We start from the raw sequence: 21,259 nt of genomic DNA on the forward strand, positions 1-21,259 counted from the left end.
CTGTAAAGAATGTGTGTATAGGGGATGTAGCAAGTGTGTGCATACAGGCTATAGTGTGTGTGTGTGTGTATGTATATGTGATGTAGTGTTTGTAGAGAGTGTGTGTTTAGGGGTGTAGTATGTGTTTGCTTACAAGGAAGTGTGTGTCTATAGGGTATCCAGAGTGTGTATGTCAGGAATGCAGTGTGTGTATATGTATGTATATATATATATATATATATGTGTTTGGAAGTATTGTGTATGTGTGTGGTGCAGTGTGGGGAGGTTCGGTGTGTATGTGAGGGGTGCAGTATGTGTGTATGATGGATGCTGTGTGTGATGTGTGTGAGGGTGCTGTGTATGAGGGTGCTGTGTATGATGTGTGTGAGAGTGCTGTGTATGATGTGTTTTGTGATAGTGCTGAGTGTGATATGTGTGAGTCCTGAGTGTGATGTGTGTGAGAGTGCTGTGGATGATGTGAGAGTGCTGTGTGTGATGTGTTTTGTGATAGTGCTGAGTGTGATGTGTGTGTGAGTCCTAAATGTGATGTGTGTGAGAGTGCTGTGTGTGAAAGTGCCGAGTGTGATAGTGCTGTGGATGATGTGCGTGAGTGCTGAGTGTGATGTGTGTGAGAGTGCTGTGTATGATGTGTTTTGTGATAGTGCTGAGTGTGATGTGTGTGTGAGTCCTAAATGTGATGTGTGTGAGAGTGCCGAGTGTGATAGTGCTGTGGATGATGTGTGTGAGTGCTGAGTGTGATGTGTGTGATGGGTGTGAGAGTGCTGTGTGTGATGGGAGTGAGAGTGCTGTGTGTGAAAGTGCTGTGATGGGTGTGAGAGTGCTGTGTGTGATGGGAGTGAGAGTGATGGGTGTGAAAGTGCTGTGATGGGTGTGAGAGTGCTGTGTGTGATGGGAGTGAGAGTGCTGTGTGTGATGGGAGTGAGAGTGCTGTGTGTGAATGTTAGAAGGGATTGAGTGTTGGGGGGGTAAAATAAAAAAAGAGCAGGCATTATGTCCCCCCCTCCCTTCTTACCTTTAGCCTGGGAGGGGGGGACCGGCATGCTGGTGAGTGGGGGGGGGGAACGGCACTCCGACACCATCCCTGGTGGTCCAGTGGTGAGTGAACTCTAGCCTGAGGGCTAGAGTTCACTCTCGCGAGATCCGGTCGTTGCCATGGCAACGCGCCGGATCTCGCGAGAGGAACCCGGCGGAGCTGCAAGATAGAGCTCCGCCGGGTCCTCTACCTCCCTCCCCAGCCGCATGTCTCTCCAAGGGGGCCGGTGAGGGAGATCCCTGATCTCCTCACCGGCCCTTCATTGAAAACAGCGGGGCCGGCGCTCGGATAGTGCCAGCCCTGCATAGACCGGCAGGGGAGATCCTGGGACCTTTCCCCTGCCGGCCTCGGCCCATGGCCACCGCGGCCCACCGGGCATTTGCCCGGTGTGCCCGATGACCAGTCCGGGCCTGAGCATAAGGGCAGGGTTGGCATACTGTTAGAAGGGGGTTGTTATAGGGTTAGCGTTAACTACTACTTAATCATTTAGGTCCTGGACATATGAGGTATTTAACAATCAGAGTTATTTTTATTTAGTTCTACTAGATGTGTTTTTCCCATTACTAACATTTTATTTACACTTAATGTTGTGTTAAGAATACTGTACACATATGATATTAAGAGAGAGCCATTTCTGAATATTAAAAAAACAATATATTATATGTATGGGGGGACTTAAAGAGAGACCCTTACATTACCGTTGAACAAATAAAAGGTGCAAATTTCAGGTTTTGTTTTGGTTCAGAACTTGGACAATTGCCTCTGTCCTTAAAGGGTTAAGTGCAACTATGCATATTCTATATTGATTTTTGATAAATAACCCTAACCCTATACCAACCCCCTAACAGAATACTTACCGGTATGTTCTTTTTAAAGAGTATAACATTTTATCCTTAAATTGTGCTGGCAGATTTGCTAGCAAATACTAAAGATTGGGAGAAAAACACAATGAGTCTTTCGCCCATATGTCAGTCAAGTTTAACTGCCAGCTGAGGAGGTAAACTTTGGGATTACAGGGTAACTCCTGTTTTTTGTCAGCTGCAAAAAAAAAAAAAGTTTGACAAAAATGGAAGGAACTTAACTTATAGCTTTTTTTTTGCAAAATAACCACTACAATAAGCACTGGTGTTGGTACTTGTGTCCATTGAACATCTTTTCTCTTACAATAGCTACTCCGCATATATCCAAGAGATTAACCCCTTAAGGACACATGACATGTGTGCCATGTCATGATTCCCTTTTATTCCAAAAGTTTGGTCCTTAAGGGGTTAAGGACCAAACTTCTGGAATAAAAGGGAATCATGACATGGCACACATGGCATGTGTCCTTAAAGGGTTGAAGGATGAAAAATGTAGTTTTACAAAACAAGTTTGGAAAAACTGCATTCACAAATACCAATAATATGGATGAGATAAAATAGTTAACAGCATAGCAGATGAAAATCCATACAAGGTGGTGACAGTTCTGATAATTTTGATCTGCTTATTGGTCTATTTTTAAGGATGCAGACATTTTCTTTGTGCAGAAAACTTAGATTACACAGTCAAATGTAACATTACCCCCTTTAGTGGACATTGTGTAAACTGCAGATTGTATCTATAAACATGATATCTAAAAAATATTTTCAGATTTAGTTCCATTTTAAATCAAAAACAAATATAGCAGCATATCATGTTTGTTAAAAATGAATAATGACAAGACTGCAAAACATCTTCATTTAAGAACATAATCCCAAAATATTGCAATGATGTACTTCAGGAGTTTTCTGTAACCTCACCCTCTAACACAGTGGGGGTTATAATTATATTATGTGTCTCTTTAAAAAAGGTGACTTAATGTTTTTGTATATGCAACATTATGTGCAGTCTTTTCCATCGCCAAGATTCAGACACATCACAGTTTCTTTCCATTTACTTTAAAGGAACACTATAGTCACCTAAATTACTTTAGCTAAATAAAGCAGTTTTAGTGTATAGATCATTCCCCTGCAATTTCACTGCTCAATTCACTGCCATTTAGGAGGTAAATCACTTTGTTTCTGTTTATGGAGCCCTAGCCACACCTCCCCTGGCTATGATTGACAGAGCCTGCATGAAAAAAAAAAACTGGTTTCACTTTCAAACAGATGTAATTTACCTTAAATAATTGTATCTCAATCTCTAAATTGAACTTTAATCACATACAGGAGGCTCTTGCAGGGTCTAGCAAGCTATTAACATAGCAGGGGATAAGAAAATCTTAATTAAACAGAACTTGCAATAAAGAAAGCCTAAATAGGGCTCTCTTTACAGGAAGTGTTTATGGAAGGCTGTGCAAGTCACATGCAGGAGGTGTGACTAGGGTTCATAAATAAAGGGATTTAACTCCTAAATCGCAGAGGATTGAGCAGTGAGGCTGCAGGGGCATGTTATATACACCAAACCTGCTTCATTAAGCTAAAGTTGTTCAGGCTACTATAGTGTCCCTTTAATATTTGAAGCTTTGATGAGTTTGCAAACCACTTTGCACTATACATCCACCACCATATATAGGAGGGTGCTACACGGTCAGACCAGTTGCGTTTTAGTCTATGGCATCATACACCATCAAACAAACAGCAGCCAAAATAATCCAGGGATCTGCTTCTTGAGGTAGGGTGACACAGTAATTAAAACAGAAAAAATAAATGATCTCTCAAACAAGGGGTAGCCAAATTACCCAAGTATAAGTTCATTATCCAAATGTTCTGATGAACCAGTCAAATGTATTAACCATGGGTGAGAGTAACGAAAGGCTGTTTCTATGTTAATTTTTAAAGTCGATGGCATTATTGTTTAAAGTATCGCTCCATCCTAAAATACCAAACTTCAACTTCCAAGGTACAATATGAAAGGTAGTGCACTTAAATGGGACTGAGTGGCTCCATAATGTTTGAGGACCAAAATGGGTCTGCATTTTGTAAGATGTCCAAAAATATATCATGAACGTCTAAGCAGCATGTAGTCTCATGTTCTTTCAAGATACAAGACAACCTGGATGCTTCCTGCTCCAGTTGTTTAATTTCGTTGCGCAGTGCTGCGTTGTCTTTTTCTAATTTCTCATATTCCTGCAAAATGAAAAGATAAACACGCATTAGTCGACTCATAGAGCCATATGTGAAATACGATGTATGCGCAAAATGAAGGACCAATGGGAAATTATATTATTTTTTTTTTATAGTTGACAAACACACAGTACAATTTATATACCATTTATTATCCTTTAGATTTGCTAAAGATCACGTCCTGTTATACAGGTTGTATTTTCCACTTTGTATCCTCTATATTGTATGTGCTATCCCACTTTTTTAGCTCGTATTGCTTTTTTAAGCTGTATTACCTAATTTGTTGTTTTTCACACAGTACAATTAACACATAACAAAACACCCCATGGGTAAGCACCCTGCTGGTGCAATGCTGAAGGTCACTGCTCTTTTGGTCTTGCTTCCCCCCTCTATTTCCCAGTTGTAATTGTTTGATCCAATGAGGGTTTTTGACATCAAGGGTTATCCACTAATCATTAAACTACGGATTTTGTCCAAATTCAAACTGCATTGGCAATTCTCATATTTACTAAAGTGACATACGGTCGTAATTCAGATGACCTGAACAAATCTGCAGCAATCATCTAGATGCATCCGGTGCCAAGATTAAAAACGCAGATTTTAAACTAAATAGGGAACGAATGTATCCAGCAGGATGCACGCTCGCAAATTATTGTTCACTTGCTTTCATGCAAACAATCATTTTAAGCATTATCATCTGCTATGCTTTTTGACTTAGTCAGAAACAGTCAAATGTAACCTAATTCAGAATCCATGTACACTTCAAATACCATAACTACTACAGCTCACTTTAATAGTTATGGTTATAGGAGTGCCTTGGTGGCTCCCCATCGTAAGCAGTCAAGCCGTTCTTGAATTGTTTGACTTCTTACCTGGGAATCCCCTACTGCTGCTTCTTCCTCCATTAGGCGGAGAACTGGACATTTCTAAACAGGAACATTTGTTAGCTCCTGTGATCTAGGCCCTGCATTGTGGGGCACAGCTGATTGGCTGACGGCATCAGCTAAATTTCTCTGTTAGATGTCTGAGAAGGTGTGTCAAAGCATCATGGGACGGTGAAGCCCCCAAAGGCAAAAAGTACAGTGGGGGTAAGTACTGGGTTAATGTAAGAATGACGTATCTGGAAATGACAGTTCCTCTATGATCTCTAGGTTGTCTTGCAAATTGTAGATTAATACCTATTCTGTTAACAACAACAAGAAAGCGCTTTTCCTTCACAGTACATATTACGGCTTATGTGCCAACTGCTGCATTTAAAAACTGCCCATTGCATTAATTTTTCAATACCATGCAGACATGCTATCAACCATTTATATCGAAGCCAAAATGTCTAGCAAATATCTGCTGATACTATCACTTAGTTTCACTTCACTTACATTATTGCTGACAACAGGATTACTTTGGAAACGTTTCAGCTTCAATATAGTGTCATATTGTTAAAGGGATATACCATAAAAACTCCCGCTCATTGTGGTGGTTATAGTACAACAAGTCTATGGGCGCATTCTCAATTTTCTGTCAATCTGTGGTTTGATAAAAATTAAGCAACCCCCCCTCCCCTCACAGAAAAATAATATAGCTAAGACTTGGTGGTGGCAGATGCAACATTCACACAGAATTCACATTAGCCAGATGGGAGCTCTTGTTCCGGGCTGGCTAATAATGGTCCATTGACGAGTTTGGAGATGTAGCTATACCTCTGGCAGTAGAGGGTTAAAAATCTATATTTGCAGCATTTCACAGGGGAATGGTGAGACTACAGACTACAGGCACCATGACCACTTCAAATCAGTGAAGTGTTCATGGTGCTTGGAGTAACCCTTTAACGACTGAGAATCTATCCAACCTTGGACTCCAATGATAGAAAGGTATTACAAAGGTAATAAAATACAATGCAACGGTATGGTTGGGCACTGCAAACACAGAAAAAAAAAAAAGCTTTTTGGACAAGACCATAACTGACCTTCTTAGCTTTAGAGCAAAAGTTATAGGCTTAGTGCACACACCTGGCAAGGATGGCAGGGAGTGAGATTCTGCTCAATATTATAATACTTAATATATACAATTTAACCTGATAGAACATAAGCAATTCTGCCAAGAAGAATGGTCACAGACTGCAAGATCTAAATGTAAAAAGCTAGCAGAGACGTAAAGGGACATTCTGAGCACCCAAGTCACCTAATTTTGGATGGGCATAGATACCGCTCCTGCAGCCTTATAATAGTGCCATCTCTGGGTAACAATAGTGTGTACGTGTTGCATTCCACAGTCCATTAGTGGCTGTTAGACAGCCACTATGAGCTTTGGACTAAAATAGATGAAAGGTACACTTTAGCATTAGGAATACAAATCTTTATTCCTAACACTCTAGTGTCCCTTTCCCTTGCTCTAAAAAGGTCATCCCCAAGCAAAAACATTTTTACACGCCTTATTCCAGCCCAGTGGATGTGCAGAAACATCGGGGTCTTAATGTGCATGGACTGCAAGCACAGCAAATGCATTCACACTTTGCCATAATAAATAGGGGCGGTGGGGCTTTAGCGTCATGTAACCGACCTTTACCCGGTCTGTGTTGCGGAAAATCCTCTAGTGGCTTTCAGCCACTATAGAAGGAGTTAACTGAATGTTTTACATTGAGATGCAGTGGTCTGGGTGACTATAGTGTACCTTTATATAATAGAATGTACTTTACAAATGGCATCATCATGGATACTATGCTGATGCTGGGTGTGGGTCCAATTCACCTCATAGAAAAATATTAGACTGGTGGATTGTGGTATGCACAATATGTCCTCAATGCTTCTCTATGAGCATGTGTGGGATAGGCATAAGGCTATCCTAGACTTAAGATAAGGCCTGGGACTAATTCAAGTATTTAGAAAATTGGGCAAACTAGATGGGCCGAATGGTTCTCGTCTGCCGTCACATTCTATGTTTCTATGTCATTTAACAAAATAATCAAAACTGAGGGCAGATTGGGCTGCAGCGAGGAGTTTGTCTCAACATATACAAATACATCAGAATAACAAAAATTGTATTGTTATTTTTAAAGGGATACTTTAGTCACCAAAACAACTTTAGCTTCATGAAGCAGTTTTGGTCTATAGATAATGGCCTTGCAGTCTCACTGCTCAATTCTCTGCCATTTAGGAGTTAAATCACTTTTTTATGCAGACCTAGTCACACCTCCCTGCAGGTGACTTACACAGCCTTCTTAAACACTTCCTGTAAAGAGTCATCTAATGTTCACACATCCTTTATTGCAAATTCTGTTTAATTTAGACTTTCTTATCTCCTGCACAGTTAAGTTTGTTAGACCTTGCAGTAGCCTCCTCTGTGTGATTAAAGTTCAGTTTACAAAGCAGGAGGTAAAAGCTTTTAAAGTAAGTTAACGTGATTGAAAATTAAACTTTTTTGTTCATGGAGGCTGTGTCAGTCATAGCCAGGGGAGGTGTGGCTAGTGCTGCATAAACAGAAAAAAGTGATTTATCTCCTAAATGGCAGAGAATTGAGAAGTGATACTTCAGAGTAGGGATGTGCATGGGGAAAATTTTCAGTTCGGTTCTGCATTCCGAAATTAAGGACTTTGGCACTTTGGTTTGGTTCGACACTTCGGCAGCTTCGGAATTTCGGAACTTCTCTTGCAGCCGCTTAGTAGATAGCTCCCTAATTCCCACGGTATTAGGGAGTTATCTACCAAAAGGCTGAAATACCTAAATCTGTCTTTCAGCCAAATTTTCTAATACTAAGTAAAAATTACTTAGTATTAGTAAATCAAATTTACTAATACTAAGTAAAAATTACTTAGTATTAGTAAATTCTGCCCCTACTCGCTGTACCGCGAGTAGGGGCATGTCTATTAAACAGTCACTGTTAAAAAAAAAAAACGTGTTCCCTTTCTTGAGCCCCCACCCGTGCCGCGTGAGTGGGTGCTTTTAAACTGAAAGGGGGACCTATTGCCCCACCCCTGAGCGGTGGGGGCCCTAAATCCGAAAACGGGGGGAGGAGGCATATTGTCCTCCCCCCGGCCCCCACCCCTGAAGGGCGGGTGGGGGCCCTAAAGTAAAATAATAATTTAAATTAACCAATCAGAGTGTTGTTATGAGTCAAATTACACAGCGTGGGAAAATTCCAAAGAACTTTCCCACGCTGTGTAAAATGACACAGAGCACTCTGGCTGGATTTCAAGGTAAATGTAGAGACTTACCTGTCAGTCTCTTACTTTACCTGTCAGAGCACTCAGATTGGATGGCTTAAACCAACCAACCAGAGTGCTCTGAGCCTAATTGCAGGCGGCGCAAGGCTTTAAGCTAAAGTTGTCTTCATGGCTATAGTGACCTACAACTGTAGTTAAAGCCCAAAATGGTTTCGCAAGAGTTAATGAGTAGTGTTAGGGCGAAGTAGGATTTAATTTAATATTAGATTAGTGTAAGGAGTTAATGTTTAACTTGAAGGGTTATTTACTAAAGTGAGACATCAAGGTAAATTCAAATGCAAGTTCAAAATACTTGAAATCGAAAAATTCATCAATGCTTTTTGTATTTGAAATTGTCTTAGTGACTTATTCACTAAAGTAAGAATTGCACAGAATTCAAAGTGAATTTCAAATAGACGGCCAAAGAAGCAGAACTGAAAACATAGACACAGTTTAGCAATTTGACCTTAACCCCTTAGTGACCAGACTGTTTTTCAATTTTACTTTTAAGGACCAGGGCTCTTTTTACATTTCTGCAGTGTTTGTGTTTAGCTGTAATTTTCCTCTTACTCATTTACTGTACCCACACATATATACCGTTCTTCTCGCCATTAAATGGTCTTTCTGAAGATACTATTATTTTCATCATATCATATAAATTACTATAAAAAATTATATAAAATATGCTGAAAAAATGTAAAATAAACACACTTTTTCGAAATTTGACCCTCAAAATCTTTTATGCATCTACAACCGGCAAGAAACACCTGTGCTAAATAGTTTCTAAATTTTGTCCTGAGTTTAGAAATACCCAATGTTAACATGCTCTTAGCTTTTTTGGGGAAGTTATAGGGCTATAAGTTCAAGTAGCACGTTGCTATTTCCAAACCATTTATTTAAAGTTACATTGTAACACTGATATATGTCAGGAATCCTGTCAGGAATGCAACCATTTTACCACCAATCTATGCCAAATTTTAAAAAAATTAAATAATTGGTAATTTTTTTGACAAACAAAGCAATTTCAGAACACGTGTACTGAGAACTTTAAGGGTTACTGCCAAAGAACAGCCCAATATGTGTTCAACATCTCCTGAGTACAGTGATACCCCCCCATGTATAGGTGTGTCGGGTTCTCTGGGGGCTAAAAGACCTTATTCGGTGGGTGCGCATTCCAGTTTTCCAACTTGAAATTTTCACAGCTGGTCATCATGCACCCATGTCATATTTGGGAAATTTTTGAAACCGGCCAATGTAATTTATCCCCATCAAACCACATATTTTGTAGACACCCTAGGGTATTTCAAATGGTTGTATTTTAACACTTTCCATGCACTAATTCTACCATCAGTTTTTGTCAACCTTTTGGGTAGTCATTTTTTTGTGTTATTTTTCACACACATTGTACTTTAGGCATGGATTCTCAGCTCCTGTTATGTATTACTGCCAAAGAACACCCCAATGTGTGTTCAGCAACATCTCCTGAGTACAGTTATACCACCCATGTACAGGTGTGTCAGGTTCTCTGGGGGCTAAAAGACCTTATTTAGAGGGTGCAATTCCAAACTTAGAATTTTCACAGCTGGTCATCATGCACCCATGTCCCTTTTCCATGTTTGCACATTGAAATTTGCTAGATTGATTTGCTGAGCCTATGTTGCCTTTGAGACCGTGTAGCAGCTCAGGAATGAAAATTAACCCCATCATGGCATACCATTTGTAATAGAAGACAACCTATGGTACTCAAAATTGGGTATGTCCAGACTTTTGTAGTAGCCACTAATCCAAAATGTTTTTTGCATTTTTTTTACACAAAAACTGCACTTTTACTGGTGATTTCATCGTTGTGACAAGTTTTACTGTTGTAAACACTAATATTTGTGTTCATCGAAGTCTCCCAAGTATAACAATATCCCCCATGTACAGGTTTTATGGTGTTTTGGAAAGTTACACAGTCAATATAGGGCTTGCCAAATTTAGCTTGCCAGATTGGTTTGCTGGGTCTGTGTTGCCTTTTGAGACCATATGGTAGCTCAGGAATGTGAAATAACCCCATCATGGCATACCATTTTCAAATGTAGATAACCATGGGTATTCCAAATGGGGTATTTCCAGTCTTTTGTAGTAGCCACTTAGTCACAAACGCTGGCCAAAGTTAGCGTTTTTATTTGTTTTTTATAAATGTTTTTTTTTTTTTTAAAGCCATAATCATCGCACTTATGACAAATCACGGCTTAAACTATCTTGCTTTGCATGTAATGCGTCTATCTCATATATTAGTTTCCCCTTTTACGTTGCATTACTGATATAAATGAACTTTTGCACGATATTCACATTTTTTGAGTATCACCAGTATATATATATATATATATATATATATATATATATATATTATATAATTTTTTAAAATTATTTTTACAGTTTATTTTTAATTATTATTTTTTTAAATATATATACACAAAATATAATTATATATGTTATATATATATATATATATATATATACACACACTTGTGTAATTTTACTCTAAGTGTATTTTGATATTAATATATGTATATATTAATAAAAAATGCACTTAGTATGACGTTATATATAAGATTTATATTATATTATACCTCAACATCTGAGGAAAGGGATTTAGGGGTGATTATTTCTGATGACTTAAAGGTAGGCAGACAATGTAATAGAGCAGCAGGAAATGCTAGCAGAATGCTTGGTTGTATAGGGAGAGGTATTAGCAGTAGAAAGAGGGAAGTGCTCATGCCATTGTACAGAACACTAGTGAGACCTCACTTGGAGTACTGTACACAGTACTGGAGACCCTATCTTCAGAAGGATATTGATACCTTAGAGAGAGTTCAAAGAAGGGCTACTAAACTGGTTCATGGATTGCAGGATAAAACTTACCAGGAAAGGTTAAAGGATCTTAACATGTATAGCTTGGAGGAAAGACGAGACAGGGGGGATATGATAGAAACATTTAAATACATAAAGGGAATCAACACAGTAAAGGAGGAGACTATATTTAAAAGAAGAAAAACTACCACAACAAGAGGACATAGTCTTAAATTAGAGGGACAAAGGTTTAAAAATAATATCAGGAAGTATTACTTTACTGAGAGGGTAGTGGATGCATGGAATAGCCTTCCAGCTGAAGTGGTAGAGGTTAACACAGTAAAGGAGTTTAAGCATGCGTGGGATAGGCATAAGGCTATCCTAACTATAAGATAAGGCCAGGGACTAATGAAAGTATTTAGAAAACTGGGCAGACTAGATGGGCCGAATGGTTCTTATCTGCCGTCACATTCTATGTTTCTATGTTTCTAGATATAGATAGAGATATATAGATATATATATCTATATATATTTAGATATATATATCTATATCTATATATATATATATATATATATTTTTTTTTTTTTTATTACCTTTTATTTATTTTTCAAACTTTTTCACCAGTAGGGGGACAGCCTGTAAGTTCAGGCAGTCCCCCTGCTGGCAGCACTGTGGATACCTATAGCGTCCATGTGACCGCTCTTTTGGAGAGGTTACATGGCCCCTGGGGTTCCTAAATTGCAGTGGGGGGAACTCTCTGGGCTCAGCCCAGACAGGCCCCCCTAAGAAGATGACCGATCGCCGGCGGGGGAACGGCAGCAATCAGTAAGTACATGGGGAGGTAGAGGGAGGAGGGTTCATTTAAATTTATTTATTTATTTTTATATTTATTGAGTGCCTCGACTCAATACAGGCAGAGCATCGGAAGCTTGCCTGATGGCATTCCGATGCTCTGTCTCACTGCCGGGCTCCACATGGAGAAACCACAACATCGAAGGCATCGCTGCAATACCATTATAGCTGCTGGAAGTGATCATGATCGCTTCCAGAGCTCTAATTCCCTTAGGACGTAATTCCCTCAGGTACGTCCGCAGTCCTTAAGGACTGTTTTTTGTCGGACGAACCTGATACATCCATGGTCACTATGGGGTTAAATTTCAAATTCGCTTTGAATTCCCTATAAATTCCCTGTGATTCTCACTTAAATAAAATAGATAACCCTGTTAGAATTCACTTAGAATTCTCACTTTAGTAGATAACCATGTTAGTAGAGGATAGTGTACAGGTTAATTCGAGACGTTTAGTATTTAAAGTGAAACTGTAATGCTAGGAAATCAAACTAATTTTCCTGATGCTAATTTCCTCACCCCCACCCCGCCCCATGGTGGTAGATAGCCACTAGAGGAGCAGTTAACCCATAAAGGTAATTATTGCAGCTTATTAAAAACTGCAATAATTAACTTTGTAGGGTTAAGGGACCTGGGACTATGCACACAGACCACTTAAATAAGCTGAAGTAAATAACTTAAATAAGCTGAAGTCCTTTAATGCAGCACTTTATTGGACAAAATTCCTGCAAAATTCCTGCAAGGAGGTTCTTCTGATTCACCAGCTGACCAACATACACCTGGGTCTGAGCAGGACATGTCGCAGTAAGTTTTAACAGGTAGCTAGCTGGGAGACAGCATGCCACTGTGGGCAGACTTAGTGCTACAATGTAAACATTGCAGTTTCTCTGGAACTGCAATGTTTAACATTGCAGCACTAGGTGCAAAAGGGACATTGCACCCAGATCATTTCAATTAGCTGAAGTGATCTGGGTGCCTACAGTGTCACTTTAAAGTATCTAAGTGGAGCTGAGCATGGATGACTTTGTTTAACAAACTATTATTTGCTAATTCTGCTATTTGGCTAAATTTAAACATATAATTTATAAACAAGATGAAGGCCAAATTCAAAGATGGTTAATAGTCTATGATGTTATTTTATCCTTACAAATTCCACCCATGTATTCTCACAGAATAATACTTAATAAACAAACAGTTAGTTTGTGTAGTATTAAGCTTGAAATCCATCCAATCACAGTGCTCTGTGTCATTTTACACAGCGTGGGGAAATTGAACTTTCCCACGCTGTGTAAAATGACACAGAGCACTGTGATTGGATGGCTTGAAATCCATCCAATCACAGTGCTCTGTGTCATTTTACACAGCGTGGGAAAATTCTTTGGAATTTTCCCACGCTGTGTAAAATGACAGAGAGCACTCTGATTGGCTTAAACCAGCCAATCAGAGTGTTCTTAGCCTAATTGCAGGGCGTGGCAAGGCTTTATAAGCCTTCCCCGCCCTGCAAAGCTCAGTCTGCGCGGAGCCCTCCATGGGTGAACATGGATTGTTTTTTTTTGCGCTCTTTTTTTTTTTTTTTTTTTTTTTTAATTGCGTTGGTTATTATGGCTTTTTATTTGGCCTTTTTGGGGCTGAAGAAAGAAGATTTTATAAGAAAGAAAACATGGAATGGTAAGTTGTTTTTATCTCTTTTTTTTTTTTTTACAGGTTTTTAGTTAAAGGTCCCCCCCTCATTATTTTTAGGGTGAGGGGGGTAGGTAGGGAGATAATTTTTTTTTGGGGGGGGGGAAGAGTTAACTAGGGTTTCCCCCCCTTTGTATTTAGGGCCCCCACCCACCGCTCAGTGGTGGGGGCTGGGGGGGACAATAGGTCCCCCCCTTATTGTAAGTTTTAGGGCCCCCACCCACCGCTCAGGGGTGAGGGCCGGGGGGGACAGTAGGTCCCCCCCTTATTGTTAATTTTAGGGCCCCCACCCACCGCTCAGGGGTGGGGGCCGGGGGTGGACAGTAGGTCCCCCCCCTTATTGTTAGTTTTAGGGCCCCCACCCACCGCTCAGGGGTGGGGGCCGGGGGGTCAGTAGGTCCCCCCCTTATTTTTAGTTTTAGGGCCCCCACCCACCGCTCAGGGGTGGGGGCCGGGGGGGGGACAGTAGGTCCCCCCCCTTATTGTTAGTTTTAGAAAGCGAGCTGAGCTGTCAGTCAGACAGCTCAGCTCGCGAACGCGTATTCCGCGCACATGCGCGGTAAAGCGCTGAGTTTCTTCAGGCAGGCAATCTAATGTAAACACTCTATTTTCAGAGAAAATACAGTGTTTACATTGATTGATAGGAATACCTCCAGTGGCCGTCACTCAGACGGCCACTAGAGGGACTTCCTATCACGCAGGGCCCTAAAAAAGCCCTGTACACGTCAGACGTATTAAAATACGTCTGACGTGTTCAGGAGAGAGAAGGCACTGTGTGCGCGCCTTCTCTCTCCAGCCTGTCAGCGGAGGAGGGGGGCGGGTAAAGACCGCGAGCCGAGCTGTCACTCAGCTCAGCTCGCGGGCGCGCGCGGGCGCGCGCATGCGCGGTAGTGCGCTCAGGACTTCAGAGGGCGGCATGAATGCCGCCCTCTGAAGTATGTGCGCATGTGCGCCGAAGCCGCGCATGCGCACAAGGGAGCAATGACGCTTCCAAATGGAAGCGTCTGATTGCTCCCTGCTCGCGCCCGCCTATTTCGTCATTTTGACGAAATAGGGGGCGTGGCTTCACGAGGCTCCCGGCGCTGGAACCAGGTAAGTAAAATTGCCTCCCTGGAGAGTCCCTTTAAGTAAAATTATTTATATAGGGCCAACATATTCCACAGCACTGTACAATAGAAAACAAGACAAACATTTAATTCTAACAAAACATGTATAACATACAGCAACGGTAGGTGAAAATGACCATTCGCAAACGAATTTACAATCTAAAGGATGAGCTTGGTGAATAGGCAATGATCATTATCTACAGTAGCAGAAATTACCACTGGCTATAGAAGTATTACTTGTACAGGTGATATAATAACGTATTATACACTGATTTGTCACCCATATAGCAAATGGAGAATTTTTTTTGCTACATTAGAACCGATGGGGAAAAAGTTTACTTACTTAGAGGGGCCTTATTTATTTAGTTATTACCAGTTTCTTGGTATCAGACTAATGAACATGAACCAAGGATTTTCACAGTGCCAATACTCCCCATTTAACCCCTGGGTCATAGGCGTTTACCTTAGATTGCTATATGTCTAATCTGGCATGGGTGCAACATAAATAGAATCTATAAATACATTAGAATACATTAGAATGATATCCTTACCTGATGTAGAACATCTGCCCTCTCTGTGTGCTTTTTTCGACTCTTAATTGCTGCAGCTCGATTCCGTTGTCTTTTATTTAACTTAGTTACATCTGATTTATTACCCTGTAATATTAAAAAAGGCTACTTTAACATCCATATCACCAAGTGTCTTTATAACCCCATCTGTTAATCACACAAAACATTTTAATTTTGGGATGATTATGCCAAGGGGCACAGTTGAATTTGTATGTGCCAGTTGCAACATTATGTATCAACTGCAATAATGGACAAATGTAAGTATGTACCAAACCAAATCAGTTGTTTTGAATTCCTTCAGAGAGAAACAAACAAAAATGATCTCCATTTAAAAAGCCCCACCAACTGAAAACAACTCTTACACAATGTTATAGCTGTACTCTAGTTAACAGCTGTAGACTATTGCTTACAGGGTTGTTATTATTATTATTATTATGTTATTATTTATATAGCGCCAACAAATTCCACAGCGCTTTACAGTGGGTGGACGAACAAACGTAGTTGTAACCAGACAGGTTGAACACACAGGAACAGAGGGGTGGAGGGCCCCGCTCAATGAGCTTACATGCTAGAGGGAGTGGGTAAAGTGACACAAAAGGTAAGGATAGTATTAGACTAGTGACAGTTGCAAGGGAGGAATCAGTCGGGAGCTATTAAAGCGGCACTGTCATTCCTAACTTACCTTTCTTTAATCAATTTCTCTTCTCTCTCTCTCTCAGGATCTGTTCTTCATTACTTCTTGTCTGCTCTAGTTTTCTTTAAAACACAAGACAAAGTAGGGAGTATTTGTCTTATGGAGGTTTCCTACACCTGACCATCTCTGACCAGTGGAGGAGCAAAGTGTGCTTCATTTCCCATGGTCAGAGCAATTTTCCCATAATTCTCACCTTTCCTCAGTGTTCCCGCGAAGCCTTCTTTCACTTTTCCTGAACGTCCTGTCATTTAGACAAAACTACCGAATTGCGTCCTAACAGAATAAGAACAGTTTATCCATTTGTGTTAGGACGCAATTCGGGATTTTTTTCAGATTTTTTTCGGATCGGAATTTCATTCGAATGAATGAAACTCCGATCTGATTCGTGCCGCGGCTGCATCTTGCAGCCGCTTAGTAGATAACTCCCTAATTCCCACGGTATTAGGGAGCTATCTACCATTAGGCTAAATTGGTCTTTCTGCCAAATTTACTAATACTAAGTAAAGGTTACTTAGTATTAGTAAATTCTGCCCCTACTCGCTATACCACGAGTATGGGCAGGTATATTAAACAGTTAGCAGCCTCTGGCTGCTCACTGTTAAAAAAACAACAACCCAGTATCCCCCCCTCCCGAGCCTCCACCCGTGCCGCGTGAGTGGGGGTTATTAAACTGAAGGGGGGACCTAGCGTCTTCCCCCCCAGGCCCCCACCCCTGAGCGGCGGGTGGGGGCCCTAAATAACAATGTGTGGGGGGGACCCATTGTCCTCCCCCAGTCCCGATTCCTGAGTGGCGGGTGGGGGCCCTAAATGAGAATGAGGGGGGGACTTATTGTCCTCCCCCCCAGCCCCCACCCCTGAGCGGCGGGTGGGGGCCCTAAATAACAATGTGGTGGGGGGGACCCATTGTCCTCCCCCAGTCCCCATTCCTGAGTGGCGGGTGGGGGCCCTAAATGAGAATGAGTGGGGGACTTATTGTCCTCCCCCCCAGCCCCCACCACTGAGTGGCGGGTGGGGGCCCTAAATAACAATGGGGGGGACACCCAGGGAGAGGGGGTGCTTGGGGGGGGGGGACACCCAGGGAGGGGACACCCAGGGAGAGGGGGTGCTTGGTCGCCCCTTCAGTTTAATAGCCCCCACTCGCACGGCTTGGGAAGGGGGATACTGTTTTTTTTGTTTGTTTTTTTTAACAGTGAGACCCCATTTTCCACATCCCCTATAACCTTTTGGCATTTTAACACATTAATTTGCTAGAACTATGTCTCATTTTGAGGCATTTTCATAGATTTTAATTCTCAATCTCAATAGATTTCAATTCCCTATAAACACATACAATGTGTGTGTGTGAGGAGTGCAGAGTGTGTGTGAGTGGTGCAGTGTGTGTTAGGGGTGCAGTGTGTGTGTGTGAGAGGTGCAGTGTGTGAGGAGAGCAATGTGTGTGTGAGGGATGCAATGTGTGTGTGAGGGGTGCAGTGTGTGTGTGTGTAGCACAGGGTGTGTGTGAGGGGTGCAGAATGTGTGTGAGAGATGCAGCGAATGTGTGTGTGAGGGGTGCAGAGTGTGAGAAGTGTGGGGTGAGTGTGTTTGGTGCAGAGGTGTAACTAGAAACCACAGGGCCACGGTGCAAAAATTGCCCTGGGACCACCCCCCATAGTCTACACCCCGCCATCCCCCACCCCCTCATACGTCTAACCTCCCCCTCCCATATGTCGCCGCCCCACACATGCAGACAAATAGATACACATGCAGGCACACACATAGACACATATACAGACACACATACATACAGACAGACACCCATAGACACACACACACACACACACACACACAGACAGACACATACATACAAACATGCATACATACACACACAGACACAGATACATACAAACAAACACACACATTTACAAAATGTTTTATTCACCCTCCTGTTTCCTACCTTTTAGGGGCAGGAGGGTGACTTTCCCTGGGGTCTAGTGGCACAGCCTGATGGGAGGCAGAGTTCCCACTATGACTCCCTCCTCTCCTTCCTCCTGCACGGGCTCTGTGTAAGTCATTACAGGGGGCCCGGTGGCGCTGTTAAAGCGCAGCAGCGCTGACTGGGCCCCCTGGAAATTCCCCCTGCAACCATGATAGTTCCGCCACTGGTTAGGTGGTATAAAGTCTGTTTTGTAGGGATTAAAAAAGGAGCAATTGTATTTTAATAATAAAAAGACAAAAACTTTATATATAATTATAGAATACAATCTGCAGGAAACATACAAGAGTAATCAGGGAAAGACAGAGTTCAAGGAGTATAGAATAGTGGGTAAACGATAATCATAACCAAGGTCAGGAATTTCAGAAGTCAGAGAAATCAGAAACATAGCCATGTCAGAACCAGATCATGCACAGCACAAGTCAAAAGGCACTCCTGAGTAACTGCGACCATGACAGGGCAAAAATGAGAGTTTAGTATGGCTTTAAATAACCTGAGGTTATTTATGATAGGTCTGCGTCAAAAATGATGCAAAACCGTGGGCAACTGATGGTTAACAGGCATGGGGCAGCCGAGATAACAGTTTGTGTTCCAGCATCCCCTGCCTGCAACAAGCTTTGGTGCTTGCTCAGGTGCTGGGATTGCATGACACTGTGTCTGACTCGGGTAGATCTTAAGGCAGGCACCGTTTTAACTATCGGGTGCCTGTCTTGATAAGATTAACCCCTTAAGGACAGACGACGGATATATTCCGACATGATTCCCTTTTATTCCAGAAGTTGTGTCATTAAGGGGTTAAAAGAGTGCTCCCAGACCCTGAGTGCAGCAAGGCTGGCCTGTCGCCAAAGCGCAGCAGAATAATTCCCTGGCTCCCTCCCTGATCCTGTTAAGGCAGGCACTGCGCCACCAAATTGTGCCTGCCACCTTGTCTCCCTGGCTCCCTCCTGTACATGAAAGATAGGCAGGCACCTGATGTTTGAATCGGTGCCTGCCTTACTTTTGTGTTAATAAGCTTAAAAAAGAGGTCCCCTCAGATCCTAACTAAAAATCTCAATGCAGGGCCAACTGCTTCAACATATATTATGTATATTTATATATTCTATTTCAGGGGTAGGCAGCTTTCGGCACACCAGATGTTGCCAGCATCATGGGAGGTGTAGTCCAAAACATCTGGGGTGCTGAAGGTTGCCTATACCTGTTTTATTTAAAACGTTTTGCTTTAAAAAAATATATAAAATTAAAAGTAATCATTTGGCAGCATCTAGTGGCTAAACTCTGTATTGCACTTACATTTTGAATTTAGCCCCAAAATGGCATATTTATTTTGTTAATTAATAGGACTATATCTCTATGGTTTATTTCCTATATATGGGGTCACAATACACAATTCAATAATCTTTCTTACCATTAGTTATACATTTAGAAGTCCATCTTATTCTTACAAATTGTGAATCATTTAGCTCTTGCATTAAGTTTGCTATCTAGGGATGCAATACCCAGGACATGTAGCACTTATGCAAATTGATGGGCAACATATGGAAAGCACTGCCCTGTAGTATGTAGAAATCAAATGCTGCAGGTTGTAAATCAATCTGTAATAATGCAGCATTAGATTTTACATACTACAGGGCAGAATTGTGACAATCAATATTCTGAAATTGTGTGTATGCTCTGGAAATGATGGGGGATACACCAAATCCGAATTTAGTACTTTTTTTTTTTTACATTTTAGAATCAATACCCCCAAAGCAAACATGCATGTATTCTTTCCCTGCATGTTTTCTTTAGGGGTATAGTAAAAAAAAAAAACTGCTTGCAAAAGCTGCAGACCTGCTGTCTGCAGTCTTTGCAGAACTCTCCTTTATAAACACTAGACACGTATAGTCTTTGCTGGAGAATCCACCTGTCAATGAGAAACCTCTGTGCTGGAGCGATCCCAGCTTCCCTGTACTCCTCAGTGAGCTGTGTTAGAGAAGTGGGGGAAAGGTGGGGCACTCTTGCTTAACATGCTTGCAGATTTCACACAAATTACAGACTCCAGACACTTAAAGCATACCTCCCAACTGTTCTAAATTTTGGCAGGACAGTCCCAATTTTGGGTTTTGCCTGCCATCCTGCCTTAGTTCCCTGGTGTAAGAAATTTATATGCAAAACGGCAATATTGTATATAACTAGTTGCATTTTACAACACCCAGCTAAAACAAAAGTCCTGCCCTCTTTCTGGGAATGTCCACGCCTTGGTGGCAGAGCTAGTCACATGAGCGCATCATTGGTCTTCCCCCCTCCACCTCCACTGCCATCCAAATTCCCAGAATGCGGGAGTTTGGAGGTATGCATAAAGTTCTTTATATGTCTGGCATGTTCCTTTAACCCCACAACACCTCAGCCAAACAGTGCATAGTTCTACCTCCCCACACTTACATTTTCTGACAGGTCCACGTTCGATAAATCCTCCATGCTGCAATATTCCTGTTTCTTCTATTTTATATTTCCAATGAAAAAAGAAAAAGAAAACAAAAGTTTAAAAGAAAAAAAGTTTTATTGTCAGCAAATGAGAACCACTTTAAAAAAAAAAAAATATTTATTTCTGTTGTAAACAAAACAGGTGTTTTTTTAGAGATAGCATTTTTTATTATCACAAATCTAAAATGAAAAGTATTTTTATAACTAGGAAAAAAAGTTATGACCAGATTGCAAACTAAAATGCTATCTCCTTAAAAAAAAAAAAAAAAAAAAATTAAGTCCAGAAAAGGAAAATTAAAATGAAAATGTAATTTCAACTGCTTATATTTAGCAGATGTTAAAGGGAACGCATCCTTGTAAAAATAGAGAAAAAGAAACATATTTGTAAAATAGAAATCCTCCAGAAAATAATAAAGAGCATTTTCAGAAACACAATTCCCAGCTTCTGCTAACTCCTTTTGCATTTCCAGTTTCAGTTTATTGTAACTGTACAACTCCTATTAATAAACCACATGAAGAATATACGCCTACAAACACTCCCACATCCTCGCTCTGGGTGTTGGATGGTTTGGAATTAGGAATGTAGGCAAAGGCTTAATGTATACTGTCCAGCTCTTTCCAGATGTTTCCTAGTAACAAGAAAACAGAACTGCAGTGGCTGTGCAAGTATCCTGTACTTTTAACCCTTTTAGTACCAATGTATTTGTTAAATAGCACGGAGGTTACAGGAGATAACAGCAAACAGGATATTTGATCCTGTTTGGTGTTATCTCCTGTAAC

General features: G+C 41.1%; 1 protein-coding gene across 1 annotated transcript; it reads right to left on the bottom strand.

Annotated features, from left to right (window-relative positions):
- Window positions 1–3,503: 3,503 nt before the first annotated feature.
- BATF2 (basic leucine zipper ATF-like transcription factor 2) lies at window positions 3,504–20,503 on the bottom strand. The gene is made up of 3 exons (XM_063437852.1): window positions 20,438–20,503; window positions 15,333–15,437; window positions 3,504–4,119 (listed from the first exon to the last, which is right to left on the bottom strand). Exons 1-3 carry the CDS (start codon window positions 20,471–20,473, stop codon window positions 3,916–3,918), a joined length of 345 nt encoding a protein of 114 aa, XP_063293922.1. The 5' UTR covers window positions 20,474–20,503; the 3' UTR covers window positions 3,504–3,915.
- Window positions 20,504–21,259: the final 756 nt, after the last annotated feature.

The sequence above is a fragment of the Pelobates fuscus genome, chromosome 12, assembly GCF_036172605.1.
Source record: "Pelobates fuscus isolate aPelFus1 chromosome 12, aPelFus1.pri, whole genome shotgun sequence".
Taxonomy (NCBI): Eukaryota; Metazoa; Chordata; class Amphibia; order Anura; family Pelobatidae; genus Pelobates; species Pelobates fuscus.

Excerpts from the sequence above, each read along its gene's own strand:
- BATF2 (XM_063437852.1), bottom strand. The coding sequence starts at position 20,473 with ATGGAGGATTTATCGAACGTGGACCTGTCAGAAAAT. Across the intron at positions 15,438-20,437 it reads ACGTGGACCTGTCAGAAAAT|GGTAATAAATCAGATGTAAC; the intron begins GTAAGTGTGGGG and ends TTAATATTACAG. Across the intron at positions 4,120-15,332 it reads GGGCAGATGTTCTACATCAG|GAATATGAGAAATTAGAAAA; the intron begins GTAAGGATATCA and ends TTCATTTTGCAG.